Here is an 18974-nt window from a genome sequence, read left to right on the forward strand (position 1 = left end):
CTAACTTTAGATGACATAGCTAACTTCACTTACCGTGAATGGCCGACTAGCTTAATGTTACATAATTGGCGCAGGTGGGAGTAAGTTAAAGAAATATAGTTTTATAATTATTGGTAATTATAATACCACTAAAACTAGAAATGAGTAGCTTTAAGACACAACCACTTCGTGCTAACGTTACAAATGAATCTTCTTTCTTCTACCTGCCTCCGGTGCGGAGTTTGACTGTGAACGTTAACGTTACATCCCTGGTTTTCTCCCTTCAGCCTCTGTGTGTCTCTGCCGCTCACACACACACACACACACACACACACAGGAGACTACAAGCAGGAAGTAGAAAAAAAGCAGACAGCAGCTGATGAAAATAAGGAAGTAAACGCTGTCGGATCGAAGCGGGAGCCTCTTTTTGCTGCTATAAAGTGAAAGTAGATCTGTCGACAGCTTAATAATAGAGCCAGAGCACAACAGCTGTGCTAAGGAAGTTAGCCGTCAAGCTAACTCCTCCACTGACTCCACATTACCTCAAAACAAGCCCTAGACAAGAAAAGCAGAAAGGGGGGAGGAAGACACAGACGAGTAAGTACACTGCAGTGAGTTGCAAACTGCTAAGCCCCACAGGATGAGGGAGAAAATGCTTGTGTGTGTGTGTGTGTGTGTGTGTGTGTGTGTTTACGTGAGGAGGCATCATGAATGTGTGAGTCAGAGACAGAGAAATAGCAAAAGGGGAAGAGGGGGTGTTTTTTCTCTCTCTCTGCATTACAGCACTTTTTCTACCGGTTGTTTGTGTCAGCAGTGGGGAAAGAGTACACAGACATAGCTCAGGAGAGGAAGGCTCCGAGGAGAAAGAGAAAGTGAGGAGTAAAAAAAACTCTCTTTGTGTGTGTTCAGTGTACAAGGCAAACATACAGGTCTCGCTTCACTTTCAGCCTCACTCCTGCAGAGTGAAGTGAAAGCAGGGCGAGAGGGCATAAACACACAAACTAACAAGACATGTAAAGGTCAGGGCCTGATGACAAGAGGTGAGATAAGAAGAGCAATGGTGTTCGGTCATGCTGAGGGTACAGTTCTGCTCAGCACTTGTGAGTCAGTAAACAAAGTGAGCATGTTTGCACACATAGTGATCGCAGATGGGGTCTTGGTGTTTATTGTCCTTGCAAAATGATTCCCTGTTTTTGTGTGGCTTGTGTGATGGTGTTGCTCCGGATGCTGTTTGCTGTGGACTTTGCCTCCCGCTATACATCATCTGTCTGGGAATATTATATCAGAGGGGATTAGTCCTGAGGATCTTGGACTTTCCCCTGTGCAAATATGAGATCTGCACACAGAAGGTCACAGCTATTAATAACCTGTCCTCTACTCTGTGTGTCTCCTACAAGACCTGCTCCTGTTATCCCCACAGTAATTATCAGCCGCCATGGACCACAAAGGGGAACCCCAGGAAGGAGCTATGGGGCTGAAACACGAGGAGCTGCCACAGATGGATGGATCATGTGATGCGTGCGAGCCCGACGAAGCCAAACCGGCCACACAAGTGTGCTACATCTGCAGCTTTGCCTTCTGCCCCGTCCACGCTGACAGACATGCCAGCAGTACACATCACCCCATAATGCCTTATAACCACGAGGAGACACAAGCTAATGGACTTGGCACCAAAAGAGACTCCAGAGTGGGAGATGGAGCCGAGGATGAGGTTGGTGTGGAGAGGGCAGCTGGAATGGGCGCTAATCAGGGAATGGCACTACTTGGAGTGGCAATGGCTAATGGCGGTGAGAGCAGTGATGCTGGGGACAGGGAGGGAGCCCAGAATGGCCTGCAGCAGGAGGCTGAGCTGGATGATGGAGCCAAGGGTGCGGAGGCAGGGCAGGAGGCCGTGGCAGCTGGAGAGGCTGGGAAGAGGGACACAGTGACAGTAGAGAGACTGCGCTGCAAGGAGCACAAACAGGAGGGCTCCTTGTACTGCAAACCAGATGAGAAGATCATCTGTGTGGTGTGTGCGGTGCAGGGTGAGCACCGCGACCATGAGATCATCACCCTGCATGAGGCTTATGTGTGGCAGAAGGTGAGTCACACACTGAGAGCATGATAGGTTCCTATATATAAGAACACTGTATGCTCTCTACTGTACTTAATCACAACATCTGCGGCTCTGTAATGTATTCAGAGTGTCGTCTATCTGGTTTGCATTTTAAATTCAGTATTAAGTAGTAAGTCAATAGCTGTAGGCCCTGTAGTCTTTAAGTCAACTCACCAGGGCTCTGTAAGAGCTCTGTGTAATATTTTAAACGTAACAATGGCTCATGATCACCCACATGACATCATTAATAAATGGATTCAATTACATGGCTACATAAATAATTCCTATGAAAACTGTGAAATTGATATTAAACATTTATGACTATATCCCAATGTCCGTTTGGCTTGATGCCAATTATAGCTTCACCCTTCCTCCATTTCCCAGATGGCTTTTTTGCTTCAGGCGTATTTCAAAGGTCCAGGGAATCACCGCTCATTCGGTGCAGCATTTCAGTCGGTCCAGTAAGTTGGGCTAATGCCGTGCTGGTTTTTTAGAATAACGCCATCATCACTATGGGCTCAGTTCAGCAGAGCATAGTGTTTGTGATGATTATAGAACCATTTAGAGTCAGATGTTATCTGCACAACGAACACATTTGGGCTGTGTTATTGCACAGAAGTCCAATTAACAGGGGTGTGATAGTATCAGAAACCAGGACGTAGTTTTGCATTAATATTTTGAACGGTCAAGGGTTTTGTTTGTGAACATTAAAATAAACTGAACTACAAAGCCGGCGCATTTAGCTACAGTAGTAATGACCCACATGGTGCGCCAACTGTAATTTACAGAGCACCGTTTTTGTCCCCTGCCCCGTGGCAGCACATCTGAAAAACAGAAGTGGAGCAGCACACTCCAGTGCTTTTCTCTTACATCATGGCCACATACGGATTGATTAGAGACAAATGGGGTCACACACACGCACACACGCAGCCCTAAGGCCACATTATTTACTCTAAACCTACCCTCGCTTTTATCCTGTTTACCGCGTCAGTGTATTCATGTGAAAGAACCTTTTATCTGAGGGAGTAGTGATATGATTTCCCATTGCTGTACATTGCATTGAGCATGTAGCGTGGGAAACTTTAATATAAAATTGTGGCGTATCATGCCTTTTTCTTGTGTGTAAACAGCTTTTAAAAGCAGCAAAGCAAAAATATTGTCACATTATCTCTACTGAGATGTTTGATTAAAAATATGGTAATTTGTTTTTTTGTCAATGTCCCCAGTTTGTTTTTGCATGGAGTTATAAACTGATAAGTATAGCCTACGTTAATTTCGTGCTCTTCTAAATGATTAACAGTGAAATAATGAACTAATGAAATGGATATATGTTTATTTTCTGTGTTTTATGCAGTCATTTACTCTGATGTGTTCACTGTGTGTTTGTCTGCTCCACCTGTAGAGTCGGCAAGGTTACGACCTGCTGGGCTGTACACAGCAGATGGCTGAGAATGTCAAGACCAAGTGGACCAACCCTGAGGTGAGCGCAAACTCCTGCATACAGAGTCAAATCTCAACATGAGTTATACAGCACGGGCCATTTTTAGAAAACCCCTCCCAAAGGATTTGCACTCAACTGTTCTCATTTAGGAATCCTATCAAATGAAATTAGAATTGCTCCGCAGCCATAAATGGTCGACTTGACCTCCTTGCAAGGAAAGAAAGGAGCCTCAGTCAGCCTGTCAAATGAACACGGCAGATCCTGCAGGTCCTTTTCTATATTTTAAATGCAGTTTTATATTTCAGGTTCCCTAATTCATAACTTTACTCCCTGCCAAGTCCAAATTGGATCGCTGACTACCTGATTTGAAGACCATGAATGAGTGATCATCATTTTCATTCTGTCTCAAAAAAAGCTGAATGAGTTTTTCTTTGAAATAGGTTATGTCTATAGGAATATGGAAGCTCATTTCCATAAAGATCCTGTAAGTCATTATAAAGAGCCAAGTTCTCAAATAATGACATACTATGATAATAATAATGATTTAGTATCTCAAAATAATGAGAAACTTTGTCAGTATAATGACGTATGTCATTTTTTACGTTATTTTGAGATATTAAGTCAGTATTTTTAGAAAGCTTCTCTTTTTTTTACTAATAATATGTTATATTCCATGCCCATTTTCACTATTGCAATGGAAAAACTTTTTTTGAAAGTGATTGTAATGGGAAACTTTGTTACGATAATGACTTAGTACCTCAAAATAATTAGAAACGATCTCAAAATAATGACATAGTATCTCAAAAAAATGAGAAACTTTTTCAAAATAATGACATTATCTCAAAATAATAAACTTTTTCAAAATAATGGCATATTATCTCAAAATAATGAGAAACTTTATCAAAATAATGACATATTATCTCAAAATAATGAGAAACTTTTTCAAAATAATCACATTATCTCAAAATAATGAGAAACTTTATCAAAATAATGACAGTACCTCAGAATGATGAGACGCTATCTCAGAATATTTACTTAATATTTAAAAATGATGAGAAACAAACCCAAGTCATTATTTTGAGAATTTTTCTCATTATATTTTAAATAAAATGTCATAATTTAGAGATACAAAGTCATTATTTTGACATGCTCAGTCAGTATTTTGAGAAAGTGATATTACTATGAGACACTAAGTCATAATTTTGAGGTACCAAATCATTATTATTTCAGCAAGCTTCTCATTTATTTTACTAATGATATGTTATATTTCATGCCCATTTTCAATAATGCAATGAAAAAAAGATCCTGAAAGTTGTAATGGCAAGCTTTCTTGAAATATTGACTTCGTCCCTTAAAATAATGACATAATACCTCAAAATAATGAGAAACTTTCAAAATTATGAGAAACTTTCTCAAAATAATGACATAGTGCCTCAAAATAATGAGAAACCTTTTTATTAATTATATGTCATATTCCATGCCCATTTTCACTAATGCAATGAAAAACAAAGATCTCGAAAGTCATTGTAATTGGAAACTTTCTGGAGATAGCAACTTAATACCTCAAAGTAATGACATAGCATATCAAAAAATAATTTTCTGATTTTCTTTCTCAAAATATTTACTTCATATTTTAAAATGATGAGAAATTAACCCAAGTTATTATTTTGAGAAACTCCCTCATTATTTTTTAAAATAAAATGTCATGACAAAGTCATTATTTTGACATACTGAGTCAATTTTTCAAGAAAGTTTCTCCGTGCAATAACTTATCTTTATGATCTTTTTTTAATCACATTGGCAGAAAATGGGCTACCATGAAATTTAACATTTTATAAGTTCGGTAGGTTTTTGATAAGGATATAAATAAACCTTTAGTTGAAGCTGGTTTCAAGACATGGGGAGCCATAACAGAGCCAAAAAAAAAAAGAAGAGGCATTACTCATTTCTAATTCAGTGGGTACAGCAGTAAGCACTGCGGCGGTGTATAGACTGCAGCAGTGGAGACACAGCAGTCTAGAATGAGATAAAGAGGGATTAGAAAGAGATTATGTCATAAAGGCATTGGGTAGTAAACATGAGAGCCAATTATTTCAATCCATATATTTATCATTCCGCCCCATTCACAGATCACAGACCGTGCCTTTTGGGTTTCTGCAGATATAATTCTACTTGAAGCGTAGGAGTGATGGCATCATTGTGTGTGACTACTGAGTCATGTCATTGTCAGGCTTCAGCTAATGTCACTTTTTGACTCAGCACTTCTGTGCTAAATCAGAGGTTGTATTTTCAAAGTGACTCTATTTAGGCATTGTCATGTACAAAATAGAGAGGGATGGTGAATACAGAATACCCTGTAGCTGTCTTTAAACCCTTGTTGAACTTGAAGTTGACATAAAAATCCTTGTATTCAATCTAGGACTAGGATGGATGTAGTGTGTGGTGTACAGTGTGTTTAAATGTAAGGGGTTTCTAACGTTTTTTAACCATCCCTATAATGAAGTGGACAAGCAGAGGACACCTTTCTATATAATGAAACCCAATATGGCTCCAATACTCATACAGAAATGACTGTAGTGATGCATCAACACAAACGGTTTGTATTTTTAACAGGACTGTTGTATCACAGCATACAGATATTTCACTTTTTCTGTTCATTGGTTAAATCTTTCCACACTCACACCCCCTTCTGTACTCATACCAGCAAGGTTGACCTCAGTTTTATAGTAGGGCTGCACAAATATCATTTTTATATCATCATTGCACTGTCAGCTTGTGCAATAAACATGTCACGACATACTGCGATACTGGAGTCAGGGATTATTTTTTGAGTTTGTTGAAAACTACACATTAAAGCAGTGGTTCCCAACTGGTCCAGCCACGGGGTCCAGATTTCTCCTTAGTCATTAGGTCAAGGTCAACACAGTTTAATGTATATTCAGCGTCATACTTGCGTTTGGCCATGTCATCGAGCTAGTTTGTTGTCTCTGTCAAGTAACTGTCTGTTCTCTCACTCATTTTACAACAGGAAACAGCGCTTGAAATTCACCATATTTCAAAATAAAGCATGGTTTTTACAAACTTGACATGTCCGTGACCCACTTTTGGCCCACGACCCACCAGTTGGGAACCACTGATCTATAATATCATTCACTATACTTTGGCTTCAGGATTTGGGAGAATGTTGTTCATGTGTACTCATATTTTCAGACTGTCTTGGATCACACAGACAGCATTTTGCAGGTTGCAAAACACGAGGCGTGCCGCACTGCCCTTTTTTAAATTGAATGCCACTAGTGGAAAAAAAACACTTGCTGCGCCTTATTATTGTTGCCAGGCAACCAAGGACTCACCTCCTTATTCTAACCTTCCCGTGTAATCAATCTATCGTTTATTTATTTATTTCAGTTTGACAGTAATTGGTTTCTAGTTCCTAAAATGGACAGGCAGAGGGTACTTGATGTAGCTCTGGTTGAGGATGAGAGGCTGTCAGTACATAGTTTGTTGGGCACAGGGAAATGGAGATCTGTGTGGGTACATGAGACCCTAAAAGAAAGGGTGGATCACAGGGAGGACCGCCAGTTTCGCCTCGATGATGGCCGTATTGAGGAATATTTTAGGATGACTTAGGGGGCAGTTTGACAACCAGCTGTCTATCATTGGGCCGTATAGCTCTGGGTATCCAGCAACCACTACCACCAGTTTCTCCTCCATTGTTTACCAACTGTACACAAACAAACTTGACCCACTTGCGAGTCACTTGCGGTCCATTCAGAATCAACATGCGGCCCACTTTTGGACTGTGACACACCAATTGAGAACCACTGCTTTAAAGTGTTATTCTTTCTTTATCGGTGTCTTTTGTGTTCAGTTCAATTTTCAATTTGTTCAATAAAAGAATGTAGGAAATAATTTCCTTCCATTTTTCTTTAATTTTGCAAGCAATTTGTTGTATTCCAGCATCATATTTCAGCAGAAAGGCGGAACTGAGTACACTTTAATATTTATTTATTGCAAATAATATCATTATCATAGTATTGTATGTTTTCTTTATAGTTTTCAGCCCTGTTTTATACTGCTGGCACTTGAGCAAAAGCACATTCTATGGTAGTTATTGGAGAGGACACAGAAGTGACAAGAAAGTGTTTGTACCACTCAGATTGTCTCAGTCAGTCATGTGGAACCGAGACATGAAATGAGGGTCACAAGCTGAAATAATGATCAAAACCTTATTTCAGTCTGTGTGTCTAACCTTCACCGAGTCGTCGACTGAAAATCCGGGTGCCTGGCGCATTTCGCACACAGTCACCTCTCTCTTGATATCAACCAAAACAAAAGCTGCAAACTGAATTTTCATGACAAGTCAACCTTGAAAACAGTGGCTGTATTTCCATTACAGATGCCACAGTGGGGGCATGTTCTGCCTCTGAAAATGAAACTTGACCACAGACAGTTATGTGCTGTGTGCCGAGAGATCTAACAGCAAGCGACAGGATCAGGGATGCACAGCTAGGTCTCAGCTACGGTCTCAGCTACTTACCGTTGTCAGGCAGCACCTGCTCTCCCAGCCACCCCTGCAACGCCTGTTCTGCCTTATGCTCTGCTTATAATACTGTGTCTGAACCCAGCGGAGAGCAGAGGCACACAGGAGCATTGCTTCAGTACCTGCAGAGATGTGACCCAAGCACAGTGGCATAATGTAGAAGGTTAATTTGACTGGCCTGCGAGAGGTAACACTTTTACTGGCAGCCGGCACCCCAGCCGAGTTCATGTCTATTATCATACTGAAATATCAATGCTGCCCCAAGGACTTCCTGGACATTTAGTCTTGTGCTGTTCCATTGTAGAGGTGCTCGGCGAAAACCACTTACCTGCTCACTCACAGGCCACTGTGTGAGAGACTATTATGTGGATTTGTCGGCGTGTCCTCCCTGTACTCTCAAATGTCAACCTTTCTTATTATGCATGACAGGCAACCATCAGAGTGACTGCTGCCGGTGAGGAAAGTTGTGTGTATATGTGTGTGTGAGAGAAACAGAGGCGAAAAAAGGGAAAGGAGATAGACAAAAGTTTGAGAAGGTTAAGTTGTGTGGGATGGATGTTCCTGAAGGACTTCAGAGGGAAAGACGTGTCAGCAGCTATCTGCGAGGGGGCGAAGGGTGAGTTTAACCCTTAGCTGGTGTTAGCTTATTAAATCTAGCCTGCTTAATTATGTACTTTGCTGCAGGTGTGGGGATTTTAATCTCTCAAAGCTCATATCCCCTTTCTCCACAGGGAACTGGAATATAATGCAAAAAAACCCCGATGAGGCTGCATACATATTAATGGCGGACCAGAGGCGTAGCGTAACATAAAGGGCCTCGATTGCGGTCTGTCATTCAACCTATCGTCAAAGAGCTGGAAATGATTTGTGAAGCGTGTTGTGGCGTCAGCCCAGGACAGCAGGTAGTCAGCATATTTATCTGCTCTCATGTTTTATTTACCCCACTTTCCGCCGGCAGGGTGCTGTCTATAGGACACACGGCGCCTGTGGAGCAGCTCTCCGCAGCTCCAGCAAGAAGAGTCGGATATCTGGAAGCAGCGCGGCAACATCAGCCCAGTCACAAACGCGAATGTGTGTGCAGTAGCTACATCCATTTTCCCTGCCTCATAAAATCTACAAGAGCAGCAGACACATTAAAGCTGTCTTAGGGAGCCAAGGCTGAGGAACAGACAGGAGAGGCATGAAAAGACTTTGCTGCTGCTGTTAGGTTTATTCATCCTGCTTTTTCTTGTCCTTCTCTACCTCGTCCTTTTTTCTCCTCCTCCCCCTCTTCCTCTCTCTGCCCCCCTCCTCCCATTGCTCTTTAAGGCTGCTCTTCCCTTTCTATCTCCACTCACAGCATTTTAATTGAATTACTCGGTATCATTCCCCCGAAAGTTGCTTGGCTGACATTGCCTCACTCAAAACCAATAAAAAGGTGCTGGATATTGAAACTCTGCTATTATAAAACCAAAGGCCTTCTGTCTCATTTTTCCTCTGCCCTCTTTTTTATACCCCACTTTGTATCACTTTATGTGACTTTTGAAGAGCTGGTGTTTTTCAAATGAACTTGTATTGCTGTGTTGTGTTGGAGGTTTAATTGGTGAATCTAATTTCAGGAAGAGATAAAAGAGAGCGTGAGAGAGTAGTGTTCACTTGGAACAGGGCCACTATTGCCAAGGGCAAGGACAGTTCAAATCCATTTACTCCTAATGTTCTATTAATGCTTTTTAAGCCTTTTTAAAAAAGCATCACACAAAACAGACCTCTGAATAAGCAGCACGACGCGCTGCGATTTCAAAGAAAGTTAACCATTTGAACTCTAGTGCTCCCCAAAATTCCCCCCTGAGGAGCATCAAAGTTAGATAAAACATTCTCATCTCTCTGTGCCATTTCCAAAAAAGGAACAATTCTGCATCTGCATTTTTCATCACTTCACTGAAGTTGCAGGATGTTTAAATTTAGGGAAATACTCTAGCCCAAGACAGCAGGGTTTTATCTTCGCCATTGATGTGGAGAAGAGTAATCAAATTAGTGCTTTTGTCCATTTGCATTTGTAATGATAGACCCACTGATGTGTCTGCGCAGGTGAAGGGGTTATGCTTAAAAGCTGAAGCTATTTTGATATTTGTTGTGAGCCATTTGCAGTGCATCCTGATGTCTCACCAAAGTAATGACACACAATTTGTTTGTTTTTCACACTGCTAAATTTTCATTCCCAAGGGCTTTGGTTCTTTTTTTGCACTTTTTTTCATCAGCACTAATGAGTAGCACAACCTTTTTTTGTAGCCAGTCACAAAGTACACCAGTGTGTGAAGTTAATTCTATTTAAATGTCTTGCTAGAATGTAATCATGTAAAGTGTTAGTGGAAAGGCTTAAGAAGTGTTTTATTTTTAGTGAGGCACAGATCCAAACTTTCTGTTTCTGAGGAAGTCACAAGGAGTTGTTTTTCCTCCCTTGGAACTTTCAGCCCACCTTACACAGCTCCAAAAATGTTCGTAAAGTAATGACATCAAGGTTTAAGTTGGCATTTCCTGATTAGAACAACCATTTTGGAAGACACGCATGACTGCAGATTACATTGCATATATGAGGTTTGAGCTGATAGGCCTTTTTAGCATTAGCTTGCAGTCCCATTATTCATGAATTTCCCAGATAGGAATGGTTCCACAGTGATAATACATGGCATGTTAGAAACATGAAAATGAATTTGGCTTTCCTAATCTGCTTGCTTAATGTTCTACCTCTTTTTTTGAAAACAGAAATTAGCTTTCTTAATCTGCTAGACTGTCCTACCTCTGCTTGTGCTCCCTCTCTCTCGTCCTTACTCTAACTCTGCCCTTGCAAGCAGCGTGCCACTGTCTCTCCCGAGGCCTCATTTTGTGGCCGCAGCTTGCAGCAATGCAAATGAAGATTAGCACGCATGAATGCTCCTTCCTTACTAGCCGGACCAATTCTCAGAGATACTCTGTCACTGAGTGAAAGGTCCAAGGGCAGAGGGCTCCTGCTCCACATACACAAAGAGCACTGATCCAGGATCACGCTTCCCATCTGTCACAGAGGCCACGGGGACTCAATGAGAGGGCAGGGGGCTCGGTGGAGGTCCTGGAGATTGGGACATGTGGTGATGGAATGTGGCGGTTTGATGACAGATACTAAAGACGATATGTTTTATGTTATAGCTCGGTCCGCCCTATTCATGTTGCAGCTTTGCTCTTGGCGACCGTTGTTCTTTATGATTTATGCTGTCTCTTTTCTCTGAAACCTGCTACGACCACAAAAGAACAAAATAGAAAGATGCAGAGTTTTATGCCTCCGCACTGGTAAATGTTTTCACATTGTCTGTTTGTCTGCCCCATTCTTGTGAACGCAATATCTCAAGCACACACTGAGGAAATTTCTTTAAATTTGGCATAAGCATCCACTTGAACTCAACAATGATTAGATTTTGGTCATCAAAGGTCAAGGTCACTGTGACCTCACGTTTGTCTCACTCTCATGAACACGATATCTCAAGAAGTCCTTGAGGGAATTTTCCCTGAAATTTGGCACGGACGTCCACTTGGCCTCCACAAAAAAAACTGATTCGATTTTGGTGGTCAAAGGTCAAGGTCACTGTGACCTTGTGTTTGTCCCATTCTCATTAACACGATATCTCTAGAAGACCTTGAGGGAATATTCCTCGAATTTGAGACAAAATTCCACTAGGGCTCAACGATGGAGTGATTATATTTTGGTTGTCAAAGGTCAAGGTCACTGTGACCTCACGTTTGTCTCATTCTCATGAACTCAATATCTCAAGAAGCCCTTGAGGGAATTTTTGTCAAATTTGGCACAAACGTCCACTTGGGCTCAACAATGGACTGATTGATTTTGGTAGTCAAAGGTCACTGTGACCTCAAAAAACATGTTTTTGGCCATAACTCAAAAAATCATATGCTAATCATGGCAAAATTTCCCATACATGTCTAATAGGACAAAATGCATAAGTGATGACACTTTATATCCAAAAGGTCAATAGTCAGCTTCACTGTGACATCATAATGTTCTGCAAAAATACTTTTCTGACCATTGTTACACCATAACTCAGGACAGAAGGGGAGACATTTAGTCAAATACTGAATTGGTGATGCTAATCTTGGGTTGCCAATCTTTTTTTTAGAATATGTAGCCTCTTTGCAGCGACATCCGTAGCCTGTTTGAAGTATTGTCAGCTGTCATGGCTACATATGACAATACTTAAAATGGATGTAAACTGTAACTGCAACTTGACAGGTGGGGAAGTTCGAACCCTGGGGTGGGGGAGCCCTACAGAGTTTGTATGTTCTCCCCGTTTTCTCCAGGCACTCTTACTCTAAATTGCACGTAGATGTGAATGTGAGCGTGACTGGTTGTCTGTCTCTATGTGTCAGCCCTGCGATAGTCTGGCAACCTTGGTTTTACCCTGCCCCTCGCCCAGTGTCAGCTGGGATTGGCTCCATAAAAATGATTAATATGTTATGTACTGTTATTTGTGTGGGTAAAATCATGCCATGTAATGTGACATGAAAGACTAGCCAAACCAAAAAACATATACCTCTTCATCCATATTCATGATAGTCACTGAATGTTAAAGCTGTGTGCACCATGGAAATAACCACTGAAGTAATCACTGCTACTGCTAGCTGTTAAGGAATTCATACTGCAGATACCATTGAAGAAATTGACAGACATTCACTCCACTTGGCCGACTGATAATAAATGTAAATGCCTAGCAGATGTTAAAGCTCTTAAAAATTAATATTTGAAAGGATTATTTAGGGGAATCGGACTTTAATATTGAATATGTTGATTCATCACGGTGCCCATGACACCTCAATCACAGACAACTTAGAGCAAGACTCCTCAGACGTCAAACCATCAGCAGCAGCTTAAGCATTAAATCATTGTCCCAGTACCAAATGAGGTAGTAAATGCCTTGTCAGTTCTTAATGTGTTTTTTTTAAGTGTTCACTGCTCATGTTTAAAATGATGAGTCTTCTAGAAGATTTCATCAGCCGCTACTTTAATTTAGTAGGATTTATTAAATTTTAGCACTTCCCTCTATTGTGTTAAAAAGAAGAGAACTTCCAAAGGCATAGGGTAGTAAATGATTGGAAAACAATGCTTCGTTCTCTCCAGTCTTACACATTCACAGACACATTTCACTAGAGTATCTGGACAAGGAATGGAACGTGTTTCTAGTTCAATGCCGTTGTAGTCTATTGTCCTTAATTCGTCAGACATATATTTAAGCTATTGATCTTGGCAAGGCAAAAAGAGAAAACGACTCTTTGCTTTCCAATTAGATGTTAACTAAGTCCCTCTGTCTGATTCAGGGTGAATGATGTGCACGTTTTTCTCTGCTCATTCAAAGAAACTAAATTAAAATTGTTACTTCTCGCACTTGGTTTAATGGCCAATTTGGGGAATCTGATTGCTTGTGCAGAAATGGCATATATGCGATAAAACTTTGGGCCCATAGGGGCCGTGGCTCCACCAACCTCAGTAAAGACGGATGATTCCTTGCTTCAGTGGAGAGAGGGAGGCTGAGGGGAAACAAGATAAAATAGATGGAAGGGAGAGTGAAGTTCTGCTCGAGGGAGGAGGAAAGACAGAGCAGCTGATGTTCGGAGATTGGAGCGATTATAACATATTCAGGGGCAGAGATCATGACAGGGGACTTTGGAGTGTTTTACCACATGTCGGTATCTGCGCTGGAGGTGGAGCCATCACAGCAGGAAGGGTTTCAGGGAGGCATTTGTTTATTGAGGTGTTTTAAGGTAATGAGTCATAGCTAAAGAGAGCTTCATCGGGGAACAGAGGAATGGATTAAAAAGGGTATCTCAGTGAGCAGTTCAGTTGCCTTGAAAGCCAAACAGATGGCTTGCTGTGGTAGAAGGAGCCTCTGAGGTCTCTATCTACAGATGGGATGCATGGAGTTTACCTCCAGGGGATGTGCTTTATGCTATCAATTAGCTACTGCATGACAGAGACCAGTGGGCTTATTAAAAAGTATTCACATGTCAAATAAAGACAGAATCCTGTGTGGCCCCTATACTGTGGTCATTACAGTTTATACTCTTACTATCTTCTTTTCTCTATTTTTATTTACTTGTTTTTAATTTTAACGGCTGTGCTTCTCTGTTCATCTCAGTATTTCAAACCTACATTGACGAAGTTCATTCATGTTATTTTCAAAGGCAGCCCAATCTCTTTCCAACTTGGTAACTTGCGGACATCCTGCGCTTAAATTCCCCCAGTCAATTCCTTCACATACGCTTCCCTCTGTCTCATCTACATATCTTAGATGTCGACGGAGGAGCTCGAGGCCTACGTGAACAGCCAGTTCGATGAGCTCCGCAGACTGGTGCGCCTGGAGGAGAAGAGGACCCTTCACCTGGTGGACCTCAAAGAGGCCTTTCTGACGGCATCTGCCGCTGAGAAAATCGCGGAGATCTCCGTCGAAACGGAACGCCTGCAGGAAGAGATGGCCAACATCACACACCAACTGTGCCTGCTGGAACAGGCCGAGGCGATAGGTCCTGTGGCGGCAGCAGAGGCCCTCGTTGCAGCGCCTGGACCAGCCCACAGAGTGCAGGTGAGAGGGATATGCCTTCCTCATTATCCTTATTCTGCATGTTAAACTGCTTCTCTATAATCAGCAGTGTGTGTCTGACTCACTGCACAGCTAAGTGCGGGTGGAGAGGTTAGTAAGCTGATAATGACACAGAAGTCTAGTGTGACGGACATTCAACCTGCCATTATTTATACATAAGCTAGTTTCATACAGTATATTTCACAAGTCTGATGTAGTTAGAGGTGTTGGTCTCACTCAAATATGGCCTTCTGAATCTAAGTTGACTTATTTGTGTAAGTAGTTAATGGCATTTTTCATCCCAGTTACAATCAATATCCTGTATTTTTCCATGTTTTTCTGTCTGAGCAACAAGTTGAGGCAACGATTTTTGAAACTGGTCCAGTATTGAGAGAGCCGGACAGTGAAACAGGCTGCAGTGTAATCCCTACTGACAATTGTGCGCTGTCAGTTTACGTCCAGTCAGTGTCTTTACCAGTGGCTGGCTCAGATTATTAGAAGTGTCTGACAACATTATGGAAAAAACCCTACAGAGAAATGAAATGTTTTTCCTTAGCTTTTACTAGTCGGGTGTATTATTGTGACTACTGGGCCTTTACCACTGCCACTTGTGGCCACGCTGACTGAAGCCATGCTGTGCAGATTTGTGTTTCCATTATCCGATAAAAGACACCGTGCCTCACAGAGCTGCGCCAGAGATGGACCTTCTCCAGAGTGGGTCCAAAAGCCGAGCCGTCAGCGGGTAGCAGTGACGCCTCACTGACTGCAGCCCAACCCCCAACGACCCCACTTCTCCCCCGCAAACAAGTGTTTGAGTTGCGAGACTCCACTCACCTCTGTCTGCAGGAGACCAGAGAGAAAGGTGTTTTTGAAAGTCTCTCTGTGTTCAGCTCTCAGTACTTTTGTAGCTTCTGAGTGAATCTCAGTGGTTTGAAGTTTAGTTCCTCTCCTGTGTCCTCATCTGCTTTATTTCACTGTTTCATGTTCGCTATCAGCTGTGTTAGAAGTTGTGTGAAGTTGCTGCTCAGAAACTCAACTTATTCTGCTCTTTCAAAATAGAAGTTTTTACCTCACAAAGTAACAGTACTTTTATTGTGAAGAATCTATAGGAAATTAAATGTGCTTATCACTGAATTAGTGGAACTTTATTAGCGGCTTTTCTTCAATAAAGGCAATACCGCAGGGAGGAAGAGTAAAAGCAGAAACAGCCACAGTGAGATGTTAGATGAGGAGCTGCAGACAACAGGCTCTTACTTCACCTCTGCAAACAGCTCACCTCCAACAGGTGAAATTCTTTTACCTTTTATCTTTTACGACAAAAATAACGGGGTACTTTAGCCATGGATCAGCTGCTTTTAAATGTCATCACTCAAGACCAGCCATCATCAGTAAAAGACACACCTTCAAGTTAGTAGCCCTGTTGTAATGGAAATGCAAATCCCTGCCATGCTGGCAAACTCACACCCAAGCCAAGTAAGCCAGCCCATGACTGTCGAAAAGGGGTACAAGTCTTACTCAAGGAGAAGTTGTTGTTGGAGAGAGGAGTGCTGGGAAGAGTTTATTGTGTTGGAGTACAGAAAGCATAGCTTAGTGTTATCTAAAAGTGTTTCATTGTCATGGCTGAATATTTAACTGATTTTGACAATGTAGAGAAAGTCTGCAAGATTTCACAACAAGACTTCTGCTTGAGCGAGACTCGGTCACACATAATAACACAATAACAGACCGGATCAGTGACAGCTAAGGAAAAACATTTCATTTCTCTGTAGGGTCTTTTTGTTATGTTGTCAGACAATTACAATAACAATCTGAGCATGTCAGTGGCAGAAACAAGCACTTTTACTTGACCTAAATTGACAGTGTACAATTTCCCATAGGGATTACATTGCAGCCTATTTTGCCACTGCGGCTTTCTCAATACTGAACCAATCTCAAAAAATTGTTGACTCCATTAGTCACTTAGACACAAAAACATGGGAAAATAGGGTCCAGACTGAAAAACACTGAGGTCTCCCTTTAAGGCAGGGTTGTAAAACTTTCACACTTCTACCTTTGTGATTATGTCTATCCAAGTACTCTGAACTCACGCTAAGGTGATATCTATAATGACAACATTACGTCACATGACACGGTGCTGCTGAGAGCACTTTTAGTAAAACACAAGCACACTGCGTCAATGATTAATTAATGTAAAGTTTAAACACAGAGGTCTGATGCCAAAGCTGTTACAAAGGGCAGCCTTGTAAAACTGGGCACTATTGCTCTTGTCAATAAACAATTACAAACAATTGGCCAGCCAGCACAAAGTTGCTTTGTTGCTGATCATGTGTAGCAACTTTACAGTGCATGCCGTACAGAGTTATTACTCATAATTTCAAGGCAGTGGCACCTCAACCTGTCTTCATTTGCGATTTGTGATGTGGCCCAACTTAAAAGTGTTACGCTGGTAAAATGTTGGTGCCTTGCTTAAAGATACCTAAAACAGGGTGGATGCTTGCAGCTGTGGAGGTTTGAGCCCGGGCCTTTAAATTAAAGGATTATCTTTCTAATGACAGTGGCATCTGCTTCATAGTCATTATGGCAAAAATGAATATGGTAAACAGGTGCCACCATACACAGCTTTGTTCCAGTTGAAAGGAGAGACTGGCTGTATTTATCCATGCGTATACATTATGTTCATGTAGAGAAATGTTTTCCTTTCACACAGTCAGCTGTGTCAGTGTGATCCAGGTAGTTAAATGAAGATAAATCTTGAGTTGTAGGCTAATAAAGCACAAGTGTAACTATGCTTGTCCTTTGGCTACAGTAGATGTCAGTTATAAACACAGCAGCTGGGTACACTGTTCTTGTCTTCACATGCCAGTTATAGACTGTATAGGAGAAGTGGATGGAGCCGCCATGTCATCACTCTTTAGTTTGTGTGCTACTGTTTTGAAGCCTTGAGTGTGGGCTTTCGGCCATTGCCATCTTGGGTTTTTTTGTTTGTTTGTTTGTCTGAACCAGAAGTGACCATATTTAGATGAAAGGGTGGAGCTGCTGGTGGCTAGGCATTGCTACGCCCCTATCCTGAGTGACAGGTTGCCGTGGTAGCAACTTGTCACTCACAAAGTAGCCACACTTTACTGCTTTATTGCCTGTTTTTCTCTAAATAGGACCATGATTTACAAATTGAACATCATGCTGTATTAAAGAAGACTTGAAACTAACACTATACAATATCAGCCCGATTATAGCCCAATGCAGCGTCGTATGGTGTCGGCTTGGATCGTGAACAACAATGAGTGTCGTATGAGATAGTCTGTCATTTCATCTCGTGTAGTTTGTCACAGTGGACGACAAACGACGTCACTACTGGTACACCTCGCGATGTCCCAACAGGAAGTCTAGCATGTTTGATTTTCTTTTTGTCGTTCATGACTTCTCCCGTCACAGCCGTCACTTTGACCAGTAGAAACACAAAGCGATCTGCTGCCGTGGACAACCGTACGGCAACAACACCCCAGCCTTTTTAATATTTCCTCTAGGTACGTTACCACACAGAGTAAAAAGGGAAAAATAATAGCATGAAACAGCAGAGGCACCTTATCAACCTGGTGAGTACTGCCATTTGCATCAGGCTAGCAAAGATTTCTTTACAAGGGAGACCGATATAAAGTAGGCCAAGTAACACTGAAAAAAAGTGTCAACTGCTGAGGGTACCAGCCTCATGTGAAACAGGCTACTTTGTAAACAGGTCATTATTTATTATTCCCTCTGTGTTTTTATATTTTTACTTTGAATCCGCTCCCGTCTGCCTTATTAAACGTCATGCATCGTGCCGTCATTTCAAACTCAACACTTCCTGTAGCTGTTTATAATTTCGGTCAAGAGATTCCCTTCATTTTCTAAAGAGGCTTTTATTGTGAAACATTTGCAGGAACTTGTGGAGGATTCAGTGACTTAGTTCGCATGTGGTACTTCAAATGTAGCTCCTCTCATCTGGTGGCGCTTTTTACGTCACTACCAAAACATTTCGGCAGGCACAGGAACCGCCATAGCAACAGAAATAATAGTAAGAATAATAAAAATAGGACAAAGAATAAACCAATGGCATCACTCACATCATGAAAGATGACCAGCGATTATTGATCGTGGACCAACGTGTAGTCTGTCAAGTCTGTCGGCCAAGTCACAGCACGGTTTTATAATTCCACAATCACCTAATCTGACATAGTGACTGTCGGAATGGACAAAAATGTTGTGTAGTGTGAGCCAGTTATAAGGAAAATGCTTTGTGAGGTAATGAATCAAGTAAGAAGTAGGGTGATTTTCTTCTGACCT

General features: G+C 41.7%; 1 protein-coding gene across 2 annotated transcripts in view; it reads left to right on the forward strand.

The window, feature by feature from the left end:
- The first annotated feature begins 314 nt into the window (after positions 1-314).
- The window catches only part of trim44 (tripartite motif containing 44), a 59733-nt gene continuing 41073 nt past the window's right edge, over positions 315-18974 (forward strand). Inside the window, exons 1-4 of one of the 2 annotated variants that reach the window (XM_033635431.2) lie at positions 315-576; positions 1377-2059; positions 3477-3554; positions 14367-14657. In XM_033635431.2, the coding sequence (XP_033491322.1) occupies positions 1415-2059; positions 3477-3554; positions 14367-14657 (1014 nt within the window). In that variant the 5' untranslated portion in view covers positions 315-576; positions 1377-1414. The remainder of the gene's footprint in view (positions 577-1376; positions 2060-3476; positions 3555-14366; positions 14658-18974) is intronic. The other variant, XM_033635430.2, reaches the window with a different exon arrangement.

The sequence above is a fragment of the Epinephelus lanceolatus genome, chromosome 5 (genome assembly GCF_041903045.1).
Source record: "Epinephelus lanceolatus isolate andai-2023 chromosome 5, ASM4190304v1, whole genome shotgun sequence".
Lineage (NCBI taxonomy): Eukaryota > Metazoa > Chordata > Actinopteri > Perciformes > Serranidae > Epinephelus > Epinephelus lanceolatus.